Source organism: Ascaphus truei, chromosome 13 (genome assembly GCF_040206685.1).
Source record: "Ascaphus truei isolate aAscTru1 chromosome 13, aAscTru1.hap1, whole genome shotgun sequence".
NCBI lineage: Eukaryota > Metazoa > Chordata > Amphibia > Anura > Ascaphidae > Ascaphus > Ascaphus truei.
The window spans coordinates 26,959,889-26,980,213 of record NC_134495.1 but is presented as its reverse complement, the minus strand read 5'-3'; the positions used below and the strand labels follow the sequence as shown (position 1 = coordinate 26,980,213).

The 20,325-nt window shown below is 43.8% G+C and overlaps 1 protein-coding gene across 1 annotated transcript in view; it reads right to left on the bottom strand.

Moving 5' to 3' along the window:
- LOC142465082 (dehydrogenase/reductase SDR family member 4-like) overlaps positions 1-19,882 on the bottom strand; it is a 38,218-nt gene extending 18,336 nt beyond the window's left edge. The window contains exon 1 of the mRNA XM_075568989.1: positions 19,682-19,882. Within this exon, the coding sequence (XP_075425104.1) occupies positions 19,682-19,806 (125 nt within the window). The 5' untranslated portion in view covers positions 19,807-19,882. The remainder of the gene's footprint in view (positions 1-19,681) is intronic.
- Between the last annotated feature and the right edge of the window lie 443 nt (positions 19,883-20,325).

The following is a 20,325-nucleotide window of genomic DNA, read 5'->3' as shown; positions in this document are numbered from 1 at the left end:
CCCAGAGAAACTCACTCCGGCGTGCCGAAGGGTCTCTGGTTGTTGATGGGACAGCTGGGGGTAGGTACACCTGGGGGCTGACTTCTAGCTGCACCGTAGGGCTTTCGCAACGCGTTTCACACAGTGTTGTGCTTCATCAGGCAGTATTTTGGACACCTACGTGGGGGCCTTTTAAACAGTAATACTGGGTTCCCAATAGGGTAGAGAATTAGCCAATAGGAGTACATGCATAATAAATGCGATGCACTAACGAGGCTTAAAAGGTATTGTGAATGCAAACGGTATGCATTGAACCTTATATTAATAAAAACAAATAAATTTCATCAGCAATATATTAATAATTAAATAAAAGACACTGCAAAAAGCCACCCATGTAGGTAATAACCCATAATTGATCATGTAAAGGTATTACAGGATCACACTTGAATCACAAAGATACATGCAATAAATACATAAAAACACATTGTAAATGGGGGATAGAAAGGAAGGGAAAGAGGTGAAGGGTTTAAATAGATAGAGTGAAACAGATAAATGAGAGGAGAGAAAGAAGGATAATATAAAAAGAAAAAAGAGAGGGGGCGGGAAAGGGAGAGAAGGGTGAGATAAACTAGCAGGGGAAAAAAAAGGTGAAGAAGAGGTAGAAAGAAAACAAAAGAAAAAGAAAGAGAGGAAAAAAGAAATGAAAAAGGGAGAAAGAAAAGGGGGGGAGGGAAGGGGAGGGGGGGAAAGGGGAGGAAGGAGTGAGAGGGGGGGGGGAAGTCCCAGGGGTATAGGGATTAAGAACTAAAAATGGATCTCAATAATTTTAATAATGGATAAAAAATCTCATTAGTCTTAATGCAACAACTAATATCTGTTTATCTCAAAAAGGGTGTCAGTTCGATATAATCATTGAGACCTCCTGGGTATTTGGACTGTAGGGTAAAGATCCAAAATTGATCCAAAAATGAAACTACGCATTATGGAGCATTTACGCAACATAACTAATATCCCTAAACTAGAAGGGACCTCCAAACCTCTAACTCATCTTTTGACTCACTTTAAAGAAGTACACAATTGTAGTACAGTGGGTGTACAATATATGGGTATTGAGATAATAAAAAGCAACGTGAGGGCAGGAGATAGAGATCTACAACTTGCCAAACGTGAGCAATTTTGGATCTTTACCCTACAGTCCAAATACCCAGGAGGTCTCAATGATTATATCGAACTGACACCCTTTTTGAGATAAACAGATATTAGTTGTTGCATTAAGACTAATGAGATTTTTTATCCATTATTAAAATGATTGAGATCCATTTTTAGTTCTTAATCCCTATACCCCTGGGACTTCCCCCCCCCTCTCACTCCTTCCTCCCCTTTCCCCCCTCCCCTTCCCTCCCCCCCTTTTCTTTCTCCCTTTTTCATTTCTTTTTTCCTCTCTTTCTTTTTCTTTTGTTTTCTTTCTACCTCTTCTTCACCTTTTTTTTCCCCTGCTAGTTTATCTCACCCTTCTCTCCCTTTCCCGCCCCCTCTCTTTTTTCTTTTTATATTATCCTTCTTTCTCTCCTCTCATTTATCTGTTTCACTTTATCTATTTAAACCCTTCACCTCTTTCCCTTCCTTTCTATCCCCCATTTACAATGTGTTTTTATGTATTTATTGCATGTATCTTTGTGATTCAAGTGTGATCCTGTAATACCTTTACATGATCAATTATGGGTTATTACCTACATGGGTGGCTTTTTGCAGTGTCTTTTATTTAATTATTAATATATTGCTAATGAAATTTATTTGTTTTTATTAATATAAGGTTCAATGCATACCGTTTGCATTCACAATACCTTTTAAGCCTCGTTAGTGCATCGCATTTATTATGCATGTACTCCTATTGGCTAATTCTCTACCCTATTGGGAACCCAGTATTACTGTTTAAAAGGCCCCCACGTAGGTGTCCAAAATACCGCCTGATGAAGCACAACACTGTGTGAAACGCGTTGCGAAAGCCCTACGGTGCAGCTAGAAGTCAGCCCCCAGGTGTACCTACCCCCAGCTGTCCCATCAACAAACAGAGACCCTTCGGCACGCCGGAGTGAGTTTCTCTGGGAAACCGGCATTTGAGGCGGGCTACTATTCACGGGTCCTGCGAGAAGCTGCAACCCGGAAGTAAGAACTCTATGGTGCTGAGCCAGGCAGCCCCAGCACGTGGGTCTACCTTGTAAGCCTCTGCACCATCTCTTTATGCCCAGGACACCACCAGGACTGTTTCCTCTGCACCTTAATACTGGATGTACTTACCCTTATATGTAAGTTTTTATTGTTACTACTACTAACATGTTTTAATTAAATCTTGACCCTCGGTGCGCTTTTGTGTTTCATTCCCTGCTGTTGCCCGCGTTTGGAGCCATCCTGCGACGGGACCTGTGGAGGAGGGGTGCCTTCACATCACATCAGCTGCAAGAGGGAAGAGTTGATCCACTACGAGATCCTGTTAGGAAGCAAGAGCGCGGTTTGACTTTCTTATCTATGGTAACTCTTAGCATGTTCAGCCGAGGGCATCTCATAATATTCTTATATTTAATAAGGTCACTCATTCTGATTTCTCCTTCTGTAGCCGCACCACTGGCCCCCATAAAACCCCTTGTCAAGAAATGCTTTGAAGCTGGGCCTCCTGTGTAGAGAACGTTTGTCACAGGTGCTACTTTTCAAACCCAATGCTCCAGACCTGGGTCCTAGCTGTCTCTCCCAGCAATATACACTTGGTGTGCAAAACATACACTAAACCCCCTCTGTACTTTTCACACCCAACTTCAATCAAGCCTTTTGAAGCCCAGATAATTATGAAAAGACACCACACATATTTGTATTTTCCTAAAACTGTAGCTCATTAACCCCTTGAGCCTCCCGCATCAACCCCAGTGTATGTGTTGGTGCAAACACTGGGATGAGACAATACATTTTTACAGGGGAATAAACAGTTGGATTCTGAAGCAAGGTAAAAACACATTACTGGACCCCAGTCCAGTTTACCCCTTGCTTCCCCAGTGAGAGCAGGGGGTGGCCAAATGGGGTGTAACCCATTTAATACCGGGCCAAACCCCCTCTCCCATGACACTTACGTGTATGCAAGTAAAGTGAAAAGTGAAACCTTACTGGTTGATTATATACCTGGTCTATTGAGATGTGTTTAAATTGAAGAAATAAAGTAAAACATTTTCATTTTATATTTAGTTATTATGCTATTGTAAGCAGCAATTGCACATTCATTTGGAAGAATTAGGCTAAGTACCCACTGGCATTGAGCGCGCTCATGCTTGGAGAGCACTCCAAGCATGAGCTCCGGGTGTCCGGCTTGTACGCGCATGAGGGGAGGAGGGGGCATTGCGGGTAGTTGAGCACGCAGCTAAGTATAGTTTTTTGGTTTACCTAAGCGCCGATCGCGGCTGAGCGTGTGTGCATCCAATATATTTTGATGTCTGTTCCCACATCCCTCCCCTTTTTGCTTTTTTTTGCAGAACAGAACGTGTCAAATAGACAGCAGTAAGAGAAGAACCCACCTATTCAAATAGGTAGAAAAAGAAAGGCCCCTATTATAGCACTCCCAACAGTGTAATGGTGTATTGTTTAAAATAAAACTTTATTAATATAGTAAATAAAATAAATGTGGACTAACCAACAGAAAACGTATCACTTATACAATATTGGTTCTCAGAACTACACCTAAGGTGTGGCAGACAATGTTGTGCGTGATATGAAGCTAGGACTATATTAATAATCCTACTTTGTAGTAGTCTTGACGGACTACTAAACTATAGTGCCTTATATATAAAAGCGAAAATCACCACTGATAAGGAATATATTCCTAAAGTTCAGAATTAAAACTATTTGTGATTACTAACAATCAGTGTATAACGATAATCACCACTAACTGAGGGAGTGATACTAATACTAAAATCCTGATATAGCCGGAAGGACACAATGGAATATAGCGTCACAAGATCACCATGATTGTAACCCTATTAAAACTGGTTGTTGCTAACTGCTAATTAAGCAGAGTATCAGGTGATATAGTAGAACTCACTCTATTTTTATGTTAACCAATTATATACTTTTGTAGCTGTTAATTTGTATTTGAATACACACCAGTTGGTATAGCATTTGGCTGTTTTGTGGCTGAGTTCCAAGTATTTGTAAATGCTTGGACTGAACAATTATATAAACAGCTGCTGAAAAGCTATTACCACCCCTTGGTCTTAGAAGGTAAAGATATCAACTTTACCTGAATATACAGTATATATATAGGTGACCTAATAACTTCTTTTGGGTTTAAATATCACCTCCATGCTGACGACACACAAATATACTTTTCAACACCCGACCTTACACCTGCTATACAGACCAAAGTTTCTGAATGTCTCTCTGCTATATCATCCTGGATGGCCCTCCGTCGCCTTAAACTCAACATGGCTAAAACAGAGCTCCTCATACTTCCTCCCAAACCTGGCCCTACCACCTCCTTCCACATTACTGTTGGAACTACGATCATTCACCCAGTAGCCCAAGCACGCTGCCTAGGGGTCACACTCGACTCCTCTCTCACATTCGCCCCTCATATTCAAAACATTTCTAAAACTTGTCGCTTTTTCCTCCGCAATATAACAAAGATACGCCCTTTCCTCTGTTGCTCGACTGCTAAAACTCTGACTCAGGCCCTCATTCTCTCCCGTCTTGATTACTGTATCCTCCTGCTGTCCGGCCTTCCTGCCTCTCACCTGTCTCCCCTACAATCTATTCTAAATGCTGCTGCCAGAATCACTCTACTCTTTCCTAGATCTGTCTCAGCATCTCCCCTCCTGAAATCCCTCTCCTGGCTTCCAATCAAATCCCGCATCTCACACTCCATTCTCCTCCCCACTTTTAAAGCTTTACACTCTTCTGCCCCTCCTTACATCTCAGCCCTAATTTCTCGCTATGCAACATCCCGACTCTTGCGTTCTGGTCAAGGATGTCTTCTTTCTACCCCCTTTTTATCTAAAGCCCTCTCCCGCCTTAAACCTTTTTCACTGACTGCCCCACACCTCTGGAATGCCCTTCCCCTCAGTACCCGACTAGCACCCTCTCTATCCACCTTTAAGACTCACCTTAAGACACACTTGCTTAAAGAAGCATACGAATAGCACTGTGAACATTCTGAACACATGATACATAAAGCTTGGCCCCCTGCAGACGCACTTACCAGAACTCCCTCCTACTGTCTCTGTACGTTCTCCCTACCTACCAATTAGATTGTAAGCTCCTCGGGGCAGGGACTCCTCTTCCTTAATGTTATGTTTATGTCTAAAGCACTTATTCCCATGATCTGTTATTTATATTATCTGTTATTTATTCGATTACCACATGTATTACTACTGTGAAGCGCTATGTACATTAATGGCGCTATATAAATAAAGACATACATACATACATACATACAGTATACAAAACAGGAGATACACATTCATACATTCATGCTCTAGTGGGTGGTAGCTTTCAGTTGATGTCATTAGGTTAATAATGGTGAGTTCCAAATAATACCTGTATATAGCTCAAATAATTGGCTTAGAAATGGTTAACATGCTGTTGCCTGCTAAGCTGTGCTTGCACTGATATTCCTAATAGCTGCCGATTGAATCTACATGCCGTACTGGCACATGATCAAAGCTGCTGTGTGATACTGACACTTTACGGCTCTGCCTGTTGACTGAAATAGCTACAAGGTAATTAATCAAAGTACTATCCTCCCTTGGAATGCTCAGGGGAAGCACACGCAAAACTGAATTGAGCTCCATCTAGTCTACAAGCTGATACTATGTAACTTCCGGGGTCGCATGATCTGGACTGACGTAACGCGTAGCGCACCGACGGCCGTTTCGTGTTTAGTGACACACACGCAAAGTCTCACACAGTGATCCCTTTGTGTGAAATTTCACACAGATCAAGTCGAGGAGACTGCCAGGCTACATTTAATGTTTGGAGAATGCATGCTAAATACTGAAAACTTTATACAGTATGTGGGAGTGCTTTGTTAATGTTGTGGCCAATTTGTTAGGATGTTTGAGGCTCCTTGTACCACACTCCATCCCCCGTCTCAGAAATATCCATATATATAAAAACACAATCCCAGCAATCTCAGAACCCCCAAACCCGTCACATCATACATAAATAGATATGAATGAAATCAGCTTTGTTTTGGCATGAAAAAAACTTTTAATGAGTTCTGCTTTAAAAAGTCTGCATTTACTTGTACTGCCATCACTCCCAGAAGAAGACCTCCGTCAAAACGCGTAGGAGTGGGAGCTTGGTTGGGAGAACACTCTCTTATCTTCTGGTATTAGGGACTGCCTACAGGATTCACCATACACTTGAATTTGGTGATGTATTGGACTGTGTGACATATATGGATTTTTTTCAATGTACAGGATTTGCCTTTCTAATTGAAGCAATTACACATGACGAGGATACTGCGAATAGACTCTGCATCTGTTACCTTTTCATATTATCAGCTCATTCATCTGCAGCACATTGTGTTGCTTTTCCTGTATGTTTGAATTGTATTTACTCTACTTATGCTGGCCAATTTATATATAGGTTTTAGACACAGTACGTGTTATACACATGCTAATAGCACATTTGTAGCTTGCTTATTGCCACCAGTTTTTGCAGTACTTTCTATCAACAGACCCTATACCGTGGTCTGTGAATTTGTGCCTAGAGTATAATACTTTCCTTTAGATATTATCTCAAGTCCTCTGTCCACACTCTCGACTTTCCCTCAAGGATTAGTTCAGAGTCCCCCTCCATTTTTATACTTTTTTCTCTTGTTTTTATAACTTAATAAACTTTGTTATTCATTTGGTATACCTGTGTGCTCCCATTAAGGATTCTTTGTTGTTGCTGTTACTGTATATGAGCCTTTTTCCCTGGGGCACAGCTGGCATTTTCTGTTATTAGAGAATATAGTCAGCATTTAGGTACCTTTATATTCTGGCATTCATGCGGTATTCTCTGTGTCTGTTATATATATATATATATATATATATATATATATATATATATATATATATATATATATATATATATATACGAAAATACAAACAAAATGTACTGCTCACTAGTAGTAATTCAAGTAATAAGTAAATATGAATTGCGCCCACAAGTGCCTAGTTTGGCACTGGGTGCATCAGATGAACTAAATGAAATGTTTATCAGAAATTAGAGGGAAAGGTGTATTGTCACCATCTCTCTAGCTAGAAGCTCATTGATATATGCACTCGGGGACTATTAAAACATAACATTTATTGAGTATACAACTAAAATAAAGTCTACATACATGAAAGTCTAAAATTGAATAGTGTGTGATTTAATAAAAAATATAGGGTGGGAGTGAGGCAGGGGTGGTAGGGTTGAGCTAAAGGTGTATTTCCAAATCAGGGCTGACTACCATGTTTAGAGGATATGTGTGCAATTTTTACCACCTAAAGACACCTATCATGTGATAGGGTAACTGAGCCTCAAGGGTGTCTCTGCAATATGTAGCTGTAGTGTGTTCTGCTCGTGCTGATATAGAATGTAATCACTGGCACAGCATACCGATCAAACCAACCGAAGATTGTAAAGCGTAGAACCAACCTGCTATAATAATATACAATATTGGAAATGGAGTATGATGGTAGTAACAGACGTAGATAGAATAACAGGTCAGCAAATCCCTAATAAACCTCAAGCCAATACTGTATGTAGGTGTAATTCTGGGCTCCTGCAATGCATACAGGTGAGGTTCTACACAATAGTAGGTTGGTGGTATGTGGATTGAGTCTGTGCAGGACAACAACTCTATACATAAGTGGTATGATACATCAATGTGTAACTACAATTAGGATAAAACATTGGCGTGTACAGTTAGGTACTCTGTATAGTGTAGAGATGACTACCATTGCTATGACTGCGTTGGTAAACTAACAATCAATGCTCAGCAGTGCAGTAATACTATTTGTAGTTAGGCATTGATGTATCACACCACTTATGTATAGAGTTGTACCACCCTGCCTCACTCCCATCCTATATTTTTTATTAAATCACACACTATTCAATTTTAGATTGTCATGTATGTAGACTTTATTTTAGTTGTATACCCAATAAATGCTATGTTTTAATAGTCCCGGAGTGCATCTATTAATGAGCTTCTAGCTAGAGAGATGGGGACAATACACCTTTCCATCTAATTTCTGATATATATATATATATATATATATATATATATAAAGCAACTGTAAATATTACTGTATGTTCATTTGTTGCATGTCTTAGACAGGTCTGCAACCCTGTCTTTATATATATATATATATATATATATAAAGCAACTGTAAATATTACTGTATGTTCATTTGTTGCATGTCTTAGACAGGTCTGCAACCCTGTCTTTATATATATATATATATATATATATATATATATATATATAGATCTTATTTAGTATTAAAAATTAGTGTTCCTTCCATTACCACTCCTTTCTCTACTTCCACCCCCTCACACACCCCCACATTCCTGTAACGGATAGGGAACACGCCCCTCTCAGCAGGTCCCCGTCACATCTGGCCCCACGGTGGCTCTCTGTCCCGGTTCCCCGCTCCCTCAGCCTCTTACTTGTCCCACGCCGAGCCGTTCCTCCGCGGCGCACGCCGCATCCACAAGCACGTGACCGGAGCGCGTGCACGGCAGTCTTACAGAGGGCGTGCTTAGCAGATCCTCTTACCAGCCCTTCCCGCCGCTGGTGACACCCCCCATCAGCTGCAGGCCATTACCAGGAATCAAACCCCTGTCTCCTTCCCTGCTCACCTGGACCTAAACCTGCGATCACCGAGACAGGCCTCCGCTCCACCCCTGCTACTATTGGCCCTCCTTCCTTTATATCCCCAGTCTGCCCTCTCCGTCATTGCTCAGAATAGCTTCCATGTGGCTCCTGTGTGCAGTGTCTATGCCTAGCTCTGTGCTCTGTTGCAGCTCTTGTTCCTGTCCCTGCCCCTGTTTGGATACCCTTGGATTGATCTCGGCTCGGCTTGACTACGTGTGCCTCTCTACCCCTGGACTCTGCTTTGGACCTCACTATGCTGCTTTCTCCTGCACCTGACCCTAGGCTCTTGGACATTAACCCTCTGACTTCTTGCACCCCGGACTCAGCAAGTATATTATTAACCCTTTTCTCACCAGGCCCGGCAACGCATCTTACCACAATCCGGGCACGCCCTCACTGCTGTGGGTGCGTGTTATACCCTTACCCAACTCAGTACTGGGGACTGGCAAGGTCTGCGGGCATACAGGCGTTACATTATGCTGAGCCCAACAAACACAGACCCCCCTGAGGTGGGCCAAGGTGTCACTATGGATCACTGGCAATTTTTAAGCGACCAAGTTACCGCTGTGGCGCAAAAACTTTCTACACTCTCCATGCGGTAATCTCCAGCTGCACCGTCCACGCCTGCCCCACTATCTATGGGTAATTTGGAACCACGTATTCCACCTCCTAACCAGTATGCCGGAGAACCCCTTACTTGCCGGGGATTCTTGAACCAGTGTGACATCAAGTTCGAGACCCCATTTCGGTTTCCCTCAGGTCGTTCTAAGGTGGCCTACGTCTATGCTCTGCTCATTGGCGACGCGCTTGCTTGGGCTTCTCCCCTCTGGGAACACCGATCAGACCTATCCCAAGATTACCCCAAATTCTGTCAAGAATTTCAGCTGATCTTTGACACACCAGCACGTAGGGAGTCTGCCGCTTCTTCCTTATTCCATCTCTCCCAGGGTCGCAGGCCGGCTGCAGAAACCCAGTGGAACGATAAGGCTCTCGCCGCAGCATACTGGCAGGGTTTGTCCGAATCCCTCAAGGATGACCTCGCATCACGCTGACGTCCACGCGGCTTGTGGGATTAGGCACGATCAGCTCCGGTCACCTCCTGGAGCTCCAGCTGTTGGCACGCTACCGAGTAGAACCAGGTTGTATACCACCTCACAGAGGGTTCTTTATACGCTCTTACTTTACCGCAGCGTACCATTTATTATTTAATTATTTGGCACGCCACCACACACATATTGTGTGGATCTACGCAGCATTGTGTTAGCTGATTTTGTGGCTTTGGACATTGACAGTTCCTTGCCTGTTCTCGTGCCTATACACATTTGGGGATTTTATCGTGCCTTGTGTATGCATTTTTATGGTGTCTCGTCGTTTTTAATATTATTGATTAAAATATTTTTATTTTCATTTGAGTGTGACCTTTGCGGTTTACCCTATCTAGGGAATAGGCTATTTAGTGGCCTCCTACAAGATGACATTTTCCCTATAATGTCACCTATCAAGAGTGCAATTACAGGGGGCTTTATATAATCTTCTGATTGTTTGTGTGTTCATGAGATCAATAAAGTCCAGGCTCATATCCCTAGGAGATTTAAGGTGCCAGAAGGACGTCTGTATGCTGCTCCACGTTTTCGCCACAAGATCCTAGAGTGGGGGCATTCTTCTAGATCTGCTGGTCATCCAGGCTTCAAGAGAACAGTGGATCTTATTAAATGGACCTTTTGGTGGCCTAAAATGAACAAGACATTTTTGATTTTACCAGAGCTTGTCCAGTCTGTGCTCAGAGCAAGCCCGCCTGACACAAACCTTCTGGCCTCCTCCTGCCTCTTCCTATTCTGGAACAGCCTTGGAAGCATATTTCCATGGACTTTATTGTGGAACTTACTAATTCTCAGGGGATGAATACGATTCTCGTGGAAGTGGACAGGTTTTCTAAGCACACACACTTTATACCGCTCAAGGGTCTCCCCAATTCAGCTACCTTGGCTGACATTTTTTCTAAAGAAATTTTCAGGTTACACGGCGTGCCACTTTCTATTGTTTCAGACAGAGGTACTCAATTCATCTCTAAATTTTGGCGAGCGTTCTCTCAAAGACTTGGCATTTCCCTTCTCTTCTCCTCGGGTTACCACACGCAAACCAACGGCCAGACGGAGAGAATAAATCAGACCTTGGAACAGTATCTCAGATGCTTTGTGTCAGAATCTCAAGACAATTGGGTGGACTTATTACCCTGGGCTGAGGTCGCTATTAATTCGCTAAAGAATTAGTTCACGCAAGAGTCGCCTTTCTTCATTAACTATGGGTACCATTCCAGCAGTCTTCCCCTCTCCTCCCTCCCTTCTGGTGTTCCTGCAGCGGATAGTCACGTCTCCAATCTACAAAATTCTTGGAAAAAGATTCAAAGAGCCTTGCAAGGGTCCGTCCAAAAACAAAAAACGCAAGCAGATCGGCGACTTCAGGTGGGTCAGGAATACTCATGCTCCAGCTCTTCTCAAACAATTTCGTAGGAAATTTCCTCACAAACCTTTGGAGGATCGTCCGGAGTCCAATCCTCAAGGGGGGGTACTGTAACAAATCAGGGGACACACACCTCTGAGCGGGTCCCCGTCACCTCTGGCCCCATGGCGGCTCTCTGACCCAGTCCCCACATGCTGCATCCGCACACACGCGACCAGGGCGCGGACACTGCAGCCTTACAGAGGGCGTGCGTACCCGATCCTCTTATCAGCCCTTCCGCACCGCTAGCGCCGCCCCCCACCGGCTGCAGGCCATTACCAGAAATCACACCCCTGTCTCCTCCCCTGCTCACCTGGACCTATCACTGCGATCACCGAGACAGGCCTCCGCTCCACCCCTTGCTACCATTGGCCCTCCTTCCTTTATAACCCCAGTCTGCCCTCTCCGGCGTCGCTCAGCATAGCTTCTCTGTGGCTCCTGTGTGCAGTGTCTATGCCAAGCTCTGTTATCTGTTGCAGCTCTTGTTCCTGTCCCTGCCCCTGTTTGGATACCCTTGGATTGATCTCGGCTCGGCTTGACTATGTGTACCTCTCTACCCCTGGACTCTGCTTTGGACCTCACTACGCTGCTTTCTCCTGCCCCTGACCCTAGGCTGTTGGACATTAACCCTCCGACTTCTGGCACCCCGGACTCAGCAAGTATATCGTTAACTCTTTTCTCACCAGGCCCGGCGATGCATCTTACCACACTCCAGGCATGCCCTCACTGCTGTGGGTGCGTGTTATATCCTTACCCATCTCAGTACTGAGGACTGGCCAGGTCTGCGGGCATACAGACGTTACAATTCCCCACATCCCCCCTCTTTTTCATCCTTCCTGCCCCCTCCCTCCCCCTCCCCTATTTCTGAGTTAATCCAGGAATCTGTTACTCTCTGTAAATTGTAAGCAAGACATATCTGTAAACAATAATGGGGGACCTCTTAAGGGGTTACTTGGGGACAGAAACATCTGGCATACAGTATGTGTGTATTTTAGACCCTATAAACTCCTTTTATGTGATTATCCCTTGTGCTGTACTAGTATATTGGATGTCTAGGGTTCCTCACAGACTATAACTATTTACCCTTTACCGTGCACCACACTTACAATAACTCTTCTGAAGACTTTTTTCAGTGAGTGCTGAATTCTGTATATTGATTGCGACAAATCTAATACAAAGTGCTTTTCCTGGTATTATTCAGATAATACCCTTGGGATTGTCCTTGGATGTGTATTTGGGTTCCACACCTTATTAACCCTGATAGTAGTGATCGCCCTTCATGAGAAAAAACACAGCAGAGCTAAGGACTTAGAGGCTGTGTATGAGCTTCCAAGGCTCCCAACTATCCAGTGTATTCCAGTGTTAGCACGGACTTTTGAATTGCTGGCATCCGGAGGGCTATCACTTCCGGGTGTAGAGGTGACCAGGTTCCTCCTCTGCAGAGTATGGAGAGGCGACGCAGGATAACGCTAGGACCTCGAGGTGCAGTGAAAGGACCGTTCAGTTGGTGATTGAGATTATTCTCATACACGCTTGAATTCATGCTATTTTTGTAAGTGAGCATATGTCTGATTTTATGTCTCATGAACATTGTTTTTTACGATAATACACTAGGTGTGCGCCTGTGTGTTTTTTATATATATATATATAACATAGAAAAAGAACAAAAAGCACTCCGTAATAATAGTCACTGGTGTGGGTGCAGATCCAATAATGAAGAATAAGCAATACGATACCGTTTGGAAACGAAATCAGCAGGCAGCACTCCAGAATTGAACAAACAAGTGTATTGAAAACAAACATAAAAACAACGTTCCGGTCCACGAATGGGACCTTTGTCTGCACCACCTTGACAAAGGTCCCATTCGTGGACCGAAACGTTGGTTTTGTGTTTATGTTTTCAATACACTTGTTTGTTCAATTCTGGAGTGCTGCCTGCTGATTTCATTTCCAAACGGTATCGTATTGCTTATATATATATATATATATATATATATATATATATATATATATATATATATATATATATATATACATATATATATATATATACTAGCTGATATACCCGGCGTTGCCCGGAGGCCGTGAGGGGGGGCGTGAAAGGCAGGGGGGGGGCGTGAAAGGCAGGGGGGGGGGCGTGAAAGGCAGGGGGGGGGCGTGAAAGGCAGGGGGGGGCGTGAAAGGCAGGGGGGGGGCGTGAAAGGCAGGGGGGGCGTGAAAGGCAGGGGGGGCGTGAAAGGCAGGGGGGGGCGTGAAAGGCGGGGGGGGGGCGTGAAAGGCGGGGGGGGCGTGAAAGGCGGGGGGGGCGTGAAAGGCGGGGGGGGCATGAAAGGCGGAGGGGGCGTGAAAGGCGGGGGGGGCGTGAAAGGCGGGGGGGGCGTGAAAGGCGGGGGGGGTCGTGAAAGGCGGGGGGGCGAGAAAGGCGGGGGGCGTGAAAGGCGGGGGGGGTGTGAAAGGCGAGGGGGGCGTGAAAGGCAGGGGGGGCAAGACACACACACAGTGTGACACACACACACAGTGTCACACACACACAGTGTCACACACAGTGTCACACACACACACAGTGTCACACACACACACTGTCACACAGACACACAGTGAGACACACACACACACGTCACCTAGAGCGACACCTACCTGTAGTTCAGGCCGCCGCCATCTTGTCACTCGGCGCCGCGAGGGAACTACTTCCGGCCGCCGCCATCTTCTCAGTCGGCGCCGCCGCCATCTTAGGCGCATCGCGAGGGAGGAAGGGGGTCCGCTGCCTGTTCCCCCGCCGGGGATGGAGATGAGGCGCCGCGAGGTCCGCTGCCTGTTCCCCTGCCGGGGATGGAGATGAGGGGAGCGGGAGCGCCGGGAGAGGTGAGCGGAGGGGGTGTAATGTGCGCGCGTGTGCACAGGGACATCTCACTCGGCGGCGCCGCCATCTTAGGCGCATCGCGAGGGAGGAAGGGGGTCCGCTGCGCGGGGATGGAGATGAGGCGCCGCGAGGTCCGCTGCCTGTTCCCCCGCTGGGGATGGAGATGAGGGGAGCGGGAGCGCCGGGAGAGGTGAGCGGAGGGGGTGTAATGTGCGCGCGTGTGCACAGGGACATCTTGTCACTCGGCGCCGCCGCCATCTTAGGCGCATCGCGAGGGAGGAAGGGGGTCCGCTGCGCGGGGATGGAGATCAGGCGCCGCGAGGTCCGCTGCCTGTTCCCCTGCCGGGGATGGAGATGAGGGGAGCGGGAGCGCCGGGAGAGGTGAGCGGAGGGGGTGTGTGTGTGTGTACACAGGGGTGAGAGTGTGTGTGTGTGTACACAGGCCTGACAGTGTGTGTGTACACAGGGCTGAGAGTGTGTGTGTGTGTGTGTGTCTGTGTGTGTGTGTGTGTGTGTGTGTGTGTGTACAGGTTGTTGTTTCACAGGGGTGACTGTGAATGTGTGTGTACACAGGGGTGACTGTGTGTGTGTGTGTGTACAGGGTTGAGTGTGAGTGTGTGTACAGTGTTGAGTGTGACACTGAGTGTGTGACACTGAGTGTGTGAGTGTGAGGGGGTGACTGTGTACCAAGGAGTCCTCAGAGGTTCTGGCCGTGTGGTGTGACTGCAAGTGTGTGAGAGTGAAGGAGGTGATGTCACAGTGGGGCGTACCTCTTGGCCAATGAGTCACGGACCAATCAGATTCACCGCAGATAGCACTAACCTCACTAACCATTCGATTTTATATATTAAGATATATATATATATATATATATACTGTATATTATATATATATAAAATCAAAGGCGCTAATCAACAGTGAGGGCAGATACTGTATATACAGTACATATTTTTATATATATATATACATATATATATATATATATATATATATATATTTATATATATTTATACCGTATTTCCTCGATTGTAAGACGCAACATTGATTTGGCCCTTACAATCAAGAAAAATTACTTTTTCACTTACTATGTTTCAGGAGAGGTCCCATGTCAGCAGAGGATGAAGCGGGCAGCAGCAGCAGGAGAGGCAGCAGAGGGTTGAAGATGGACAGCGGGTGGGAGTGTGGCGGCGACAGGACAGGTCAACAAGTCTGCAGGTGAATGAAGATAAAAAGATAGCGGGTGGGCGTTTGGTGGCGGCAGGAGATCATAATAGAAGGAGACCTGAGCAGGAGGAGAGCGGCATAGGGGAACAGCTGGGGATGTCTACACTGTAACACAGGAATTGACATGTGTCTGATTTCCGGTTACAGTGCGCTCTTCCCTAGCTGTTCCCTTATGCCGCTCTGCTCCTGCTCTGCTCTACTGCTATTATGATTTGCCGCCGCGGCCCACCCACCCGCTGTCTTCTTATTTTCATTCACCTGCAGACTTGGGACCTGTCCTACTGCTACACTCCCACCTGCTTTCCATCTTCACCCTCTGAAGACGTGGGGCATCTCCTGCTGCCGCCACCGCCATCTGTTTCGTCCTCCACTGATATTGGACCTCTCCTGAAACATGGCAAGTGAATTTTTTTAGGATTTTTTTAATACATCGATTCTAAGATGCACCCCGAATTCAGACATGGGAAAATCAGATAAAGGGAGAATAAAAACAAGCATTAGTGAGCAATATTGTTACCGTCAACTGGATAGATCCTCAGGTGAATGCTTGTTATTATTCTCCTTTGTGAGTGAGCCTATTTCCTCCCTTCCTATTTGCCTTACTAAGTGTGAAACTTTTTTACACTATGGGCCATGCACTTTCTTTCTTCTCTTGTATATATATACACCGTAATAAAGAATAAGATTTGGAAAATGCCAAGTAAGTATACACAGTGAAAAAGATAATAAATGATTAAGTGCTGTGTTTAAAGTGTAAGGATATAACATATTATATTGCCTATCGGTGGGGATACTTGTATACCGATAGGTAAGAGGCACAAGGTCCAGGCAGCTCTCAAAATGTAACACATGCACATAGTGACTCATTGCTCACCTAATAGTATATGTTATATTCCTATGTGCCGCAGTCTGTATACGCCCCTCCAGAGGCACGATCAGATACTTACCTGCCATTGGGCAATCACGTGGCTCCTCCTTGGCAACCAACTTAAAAACCCGACACCCATGATCACACTATGTGACTCCTCCCCCTGAAGAAGCGTGCCAGTAGCACGTGAAATGTACGACGGGGTATGGGGACATCAGACGTATGACGCACACGAGGAAGAGACGGGCTGTGTGTATGGGGCTTGAAGATAAGGTAGTATAGCGCTGGACATAGAAATATATGCTGGTTCCTTTCTGACCTCACCCACATGGATATTGAGGTAAATATGCTTATAACGCTAAACTAATGCGAGTTATAGGTAATATGGCCATCCTGTGAGATCACTCCTTTGAGATATAATACCTCCCTTGGCCATAAGATATACGAACTTGTGTACATACATATGATCTTTGACACAGTCTGAAAGATACACTCTTTGGAAAAGGAACCTTTCTATGTACCTCATATGCGCTTTTCTGGGTGGTAATAATCACTAACTAGGCAACTGTATTCGTATGTTAAGCCTGCAAGAATATTTATTTATATACTTTTATCCACCCTTGTATTGTGTTATGCCTTATATACTTATGGGATACCCTTCCCTATGAGTATAGGTATATCTAGATACCGGCTCGCCCTTGTCACCAGCCGCCTCTTCAGTAGGAGATTTTTAATACCCTCTGTCTACATGTTTCTTATTTCGTATGTTTGTTGATGGGTTTAAATAAAATTTAATTTTTTTTTTTTATTTTAATTACGGTTTTGCGGTTGTTGCCTTGGGGTCTTTGGATCCCTTCTTTGGTCCTATTTCATATACGTAACTGACATCATGACGTCCTTAACTGGATGTTATAACTTCTGAGTGCAATGTTATAGGGCTTTTAGTGACCCCTGGTGGCCACTAGTTCAAGTAGTTTATAGCTCTCAAAATGGACAGGCAGCCCAATAGGAGATAGACAGAGGGAGAGATCACACACTCTAAGGCCTCGGACCCGTGCTGAGGCGCACTTACGCTCGGCACTTAGCCCCTGCAGCCGCAATGAGAGTGGCTTTAGCAGGGGCTCACTTACGCTTCCGCAAGTGTGCGGAAGCATAAGTCTTAGCTAAATGTAAAATTTTCGCGCTTGCCGGAGCGCAGGGCCTGTCACGTGAGCGGTTCGCCCAATGAGGGCGAAACAGCTCCTTGACGTCACTGGCCCGCTCCCGACACGCCCCCGGACGGCGCACGGTCTAAGGCCAGGGAAAGCACCCACTTTCCCTCAGCCTCTGCACGCCTCAGCACGCAATTAGTAACCATGGACGCAGCCTAAGACAAGGGACAAATAAACAATATAATCACACAGTATGAATGGCTAGCAAAACACTCAAATGTTAAAATGCATTAATAATACATATAGGGGAAAGGGGAGGGTGGCAAGGGTTAGCAACGGGATAACAAGTCCAGATATAGTCACCATACAGGATGTGAGGACTGACTTCAATCCAAAAACGTTCTGCAAAACTGTGTTTGAAGACAACGTGGCCAAGTGGAAATGTGGAGGTTAATATGCTATGTAGATGGTGAAAATGCCTGCGTCTACTCTACCCAGACCGCTAACTAGCTTGTGCAGGGAGAAAGCTTGGAAACAACAAGGGCTTGTAAGTTCCACAGGTTAGCAAATATTGAAGGCAAATGGATAATTAACCTTGGGTCCGCCGTGTGGACAATATATTTATACATACATACAGTACATACATACCACTCTCACATCACTCTCTGCTAGTATAGCAGTCAATAATTTGTCAGTGGAGTTAACACTATTATATATTGGATTACCTTATTATAACACTGTAGTTTTCTCAATTTTTCTTTTGTTATTTTATACTTATTTTAAGCATTTCTCATGCTTCATTGGGCTATTTTAGCTTTAAGGTTTATTTTTCCATAATTTGGTAAAAAGCCAAATCCCCCCCCAAAACAAGTTTTGGCAAAACCAAGTAACGATTGCTTTTTAAAACCAAAATAATCCTTTATTTTAGAACCAAAATAAAACCACCAGTGACAGTAATTAGAAGCCTGTTATTAATAACACTAGTTATGTTATTTTCTTTATTATAATTTGTACATTTAAAGCATGTATGCCATCCCCATTTTTAACAGATTTACAAATATATATATAAAGCTAAGACTCTTTCTGGGTTATTCTCTCTCTGATCAGACTGTGGGGCTTACTCAATAAAGTGCAACAGTGGCGATTTGGCACTACCCTACAGAATGTTCCATTCTTTTCTGACACTTTCCTATAAATTGTGCTGAATAAACACAATCACAATTTGTTAAGAAAGCCCTCTAAGTCTCTTATACAGGAGGCACTGTATGCTAAAATATGGGCCATGAAAATGAAACACAAAATATACATTGTGGCTGTGTTCTGAAGATGAATTTAGATTTCCCTTCTAAAAGCACTTTGTGCGCAACAAGCTTTTTAGAGTCACTCCTGTTAACAGTTACTCGTTGAAAATCTCTATCAGTGATCCAGAATATATAGGTGCAGGTCAATACCATACTGTAAAAAATATATTGCGCTCATTGGTTTTAGCTAATTCTCCGGTATAAGCAGTAGTTGAGATAATTGTTTAAGAATTAAACAGAAAGTGTGTTTTAATTCACAAAGTTTGACAATTTTAATGTGAAGATTGCTGGTCAAATTTCCATTAATCTATACATGCCAAGTTTATTGTAACATAGTGTGTGACAGTGTCAAATTATGTCAGATATGTTCACAACAGTATCATGGTAGATTTACAACATCAACATTTTGTGTAGATATTAGTTATTCTTAATAAACTTTGACTTGGTTTGACAGTGTTTCTCTTTAATAACTAAATAAGGACTGCATTTAGAATTGCAGACAATTCAATTCTTGGTAGATGATGTTTCAAATTTCACAAAAAATACCTAATGTATTACCCAGACCTTAATTTTACAAAATAAAATCATGACAATTTACCAAAAAAATAAACTTTTAAGTGCCTAGAATGGCCAAATAATTACATAGTACTGTACTGTATGCTTGTCAATAAAATCACTAAGCAAATTGGCACTGGTTTGAACATCTCTTAAAATATACCTTCTAATTGATCAATATTACAATTTTTCATAGCTATAATTGTAAACACACTTTTGAGATCTCCACTTCACACACGTTTTTAGACTTCCTGTGTCTGTCACAGTGAATGTGTTGCAAATAGAGAGTAAGCATTGTAAGATAATATTATAAACTGTGTACTTAATTACGAACAAATGTAGCCTCCAACTTACCCATAAGTTGACCCTATCACCAGAGCCACTTGTTGATCCAGGACCTTCTTACTCTCAATGCTAAACATCCGAGAAATATGATAGTTACTTGGCCAAAGCAGCAGCATCATTTTCTTGGAAAACATTGTTGCCTTTGCAAAATGAGAACGTTAAGAGTAACGAAGACAAGAAGAGCTTGGAAATCACTGTAACATACACAGTGTGTTTCCTAACCAATATCATCTTGGTGAGTCATGCTAATTTGCATATACAAATGTCTTCATTGTGCTGGAATTCCTGTCACTATCTTAACTCCTGAGGTAACAAGCAATACACATCTGACAGTTTTGCTTCTACCCATTCACAAAGTAATAGTGTGCTCCATTCACACATTTATAATTGTAAAAAGTTTTATAACTGTTTTGCTTATTGAGAAAAGGGCAAGTAAGCTCAAGAACTATACACATTGTCATTGACACACAGAGTGATGTATCAACGTAAACCCTGCAGATAAAAATACTAATACACGAAGTATTAACACACACATTCCCAGTTAGCTACAATGCCAACACCCACCACATCACATATACATATATATATTAATTGAAAGATTCAAAAGCGCCTGGGTGTGTATTAGCCCCACAGTAGACTCCTGACAACAAACA